This window comes from Carlito syrichta, unplaced genomic scaffold (genome assembly GCF_000164805.1).
Source record: "Carlito syrichta isolate Samal-C Ts95f unplaced genomic scaffold, Tarsius_syrichta-2.0.1 Scaffold294603, whole genome shotgun sequence".
Taxonomy (NCBI): domain Eukaryota; kingdom Metazoa; phylum Chordata; class Mammalia; order Primates; family Tarsiidae; genus Carlito; species Carlito syrichta.
Genome location: NW_007238699.1, coordinates 123184 through 124567, shown reverse-complemented (window position 1 = coordinate 124567; position 1384 = coordinate 123184). Strand labels below are relative to the sequence as shown.

General features: G+C 59.5%; 1 protein-coding gene across 1 annotated transcript in view; it reads right to left on the bottom strand.

Annotated features, from left to right (window-relative positions):
* Positions 1 to 77, bottom strand: part of LOC103256711 (paired box protein Pax-1) — a 9128-nt gene extending 9051 nt beyond the window's left edge. The window contains 1 exon segment of the mRNA XM_021710615.1: positions 2 to 77. Coding sequence (XP_021566290.1) covers positions 2 to 77 — 76 coding nt within the window.
* Positions 78 to 1384: the final 1307 nt, after the last annotated feature.

The following is a 1384-nucleotide window of genomic DNA, read 5'->3' as shown; positions in this document are numbered from 1 at the left end:
GAGCCTGCTGCCGCCGCTGCCGCCCGCTCCCAGGACACGCTCCACGCCCGCGACCCCAGGCCCAGGGTGAACTTCATCCGATTGGGAGAAATTCGTCTGACCGGGAGGCTGCAGCGTGCGGGAATCAATTTGACGTGTCCTCCACGTCAATCTCCGCAGTCACGCCGGAGACGTGCGAGTTGGCAGCTCATTGGTTCCCGTCACCGCACCCCGGCGCCCCCCTCTCCGCCCTGAAACTCTGCACCCTCCTCCTGTCCTCCCCCCTCGGCCCTCCTCCATCCCCTCCGGAACCCACCCCTACACACACACACACACACACACACACACACACACACACACACACACACACACGGCCCAACGCAGCCTGGCAGGGACCTTCTCAGCCCTTCCCTCCCCGGGCGTTGGGAATGATGGGGAAGTCACTTCAAAGTGATGAGTGTATCAATATGAACAATAGTTTTCGTTTTGGTTTTGGTTTTATTACCACCTCACCGCCATTACTTACTAGACAGAGAATACAAGTTGATCATGGCAAGGTGCTCAGGGTGTGTCTGCTCCAAGGTCCCCTCCCTGACAGAGGTGCCCCTAAGAGCAGGGTCAGTACCTTAGTTCGTCCCCCCCCCTTTCCCGGCCAGGGTCCCAATCCTGCCCTTGAGACAATGTTTGGTGGTTGCCCACCCCCTTGGAGTAGTGGGTGACTTCGGTGCGGCAGGGGCACAGCATAGATTTTGCGTCCTGCAACCGGGTGCACCCACCAGAACCCATTCCTCTCCAAAAGCTGACAGCGGGTGCAGGCGGGGAAGTGCTTGCAACTGCTGCCTCATTAGCACAGATACACCCCTCTGGACCCCAGGCGCATCCTGGCAAGGTCGGAAGGTCGAGTGCATGACTCCAACTCTGGTTCCCCTTCTCCCTAGCGTGGACCCTGCCACTCCATCCGGGCCGGCCTGGCCTGCACTGCAGCCTCCAGGAAGTCTCTGTTAAGCCACAGAAGGGTCCTTTCTCCATGTAAGTGGGTGTTTGTGCAGCCCTGGATGTTTGGCCTCGGCATTACACACCAGCTCTTTTCTGTGTGTCTGCCCCTACATCAACTCACAGTTCTAGACTTCTCAACCTTTGTTGCTAGCGTGGCAGTCCGGGAAGGAACCCCACGGTGAGGGCCAGGACAGAGGTAGTGGAGGGAAAGCGTGTGGTTTTGCTCCTGGACTGGCCTGAGGAGGCCGAGATCTGAGGGGTCTGAGGTTGGGACCAACAAGTGTTGGAGCTGAAAGTGAGGCTAGGAGGGCCCCTAGGGACAGTTCTGGTTCCCGGGACCCCACCGTCCAGCGCTCACAGCCCTCCTCAGGGGGCAAGAAAGGCCCACACATACCCTTCCGCAAGGGTC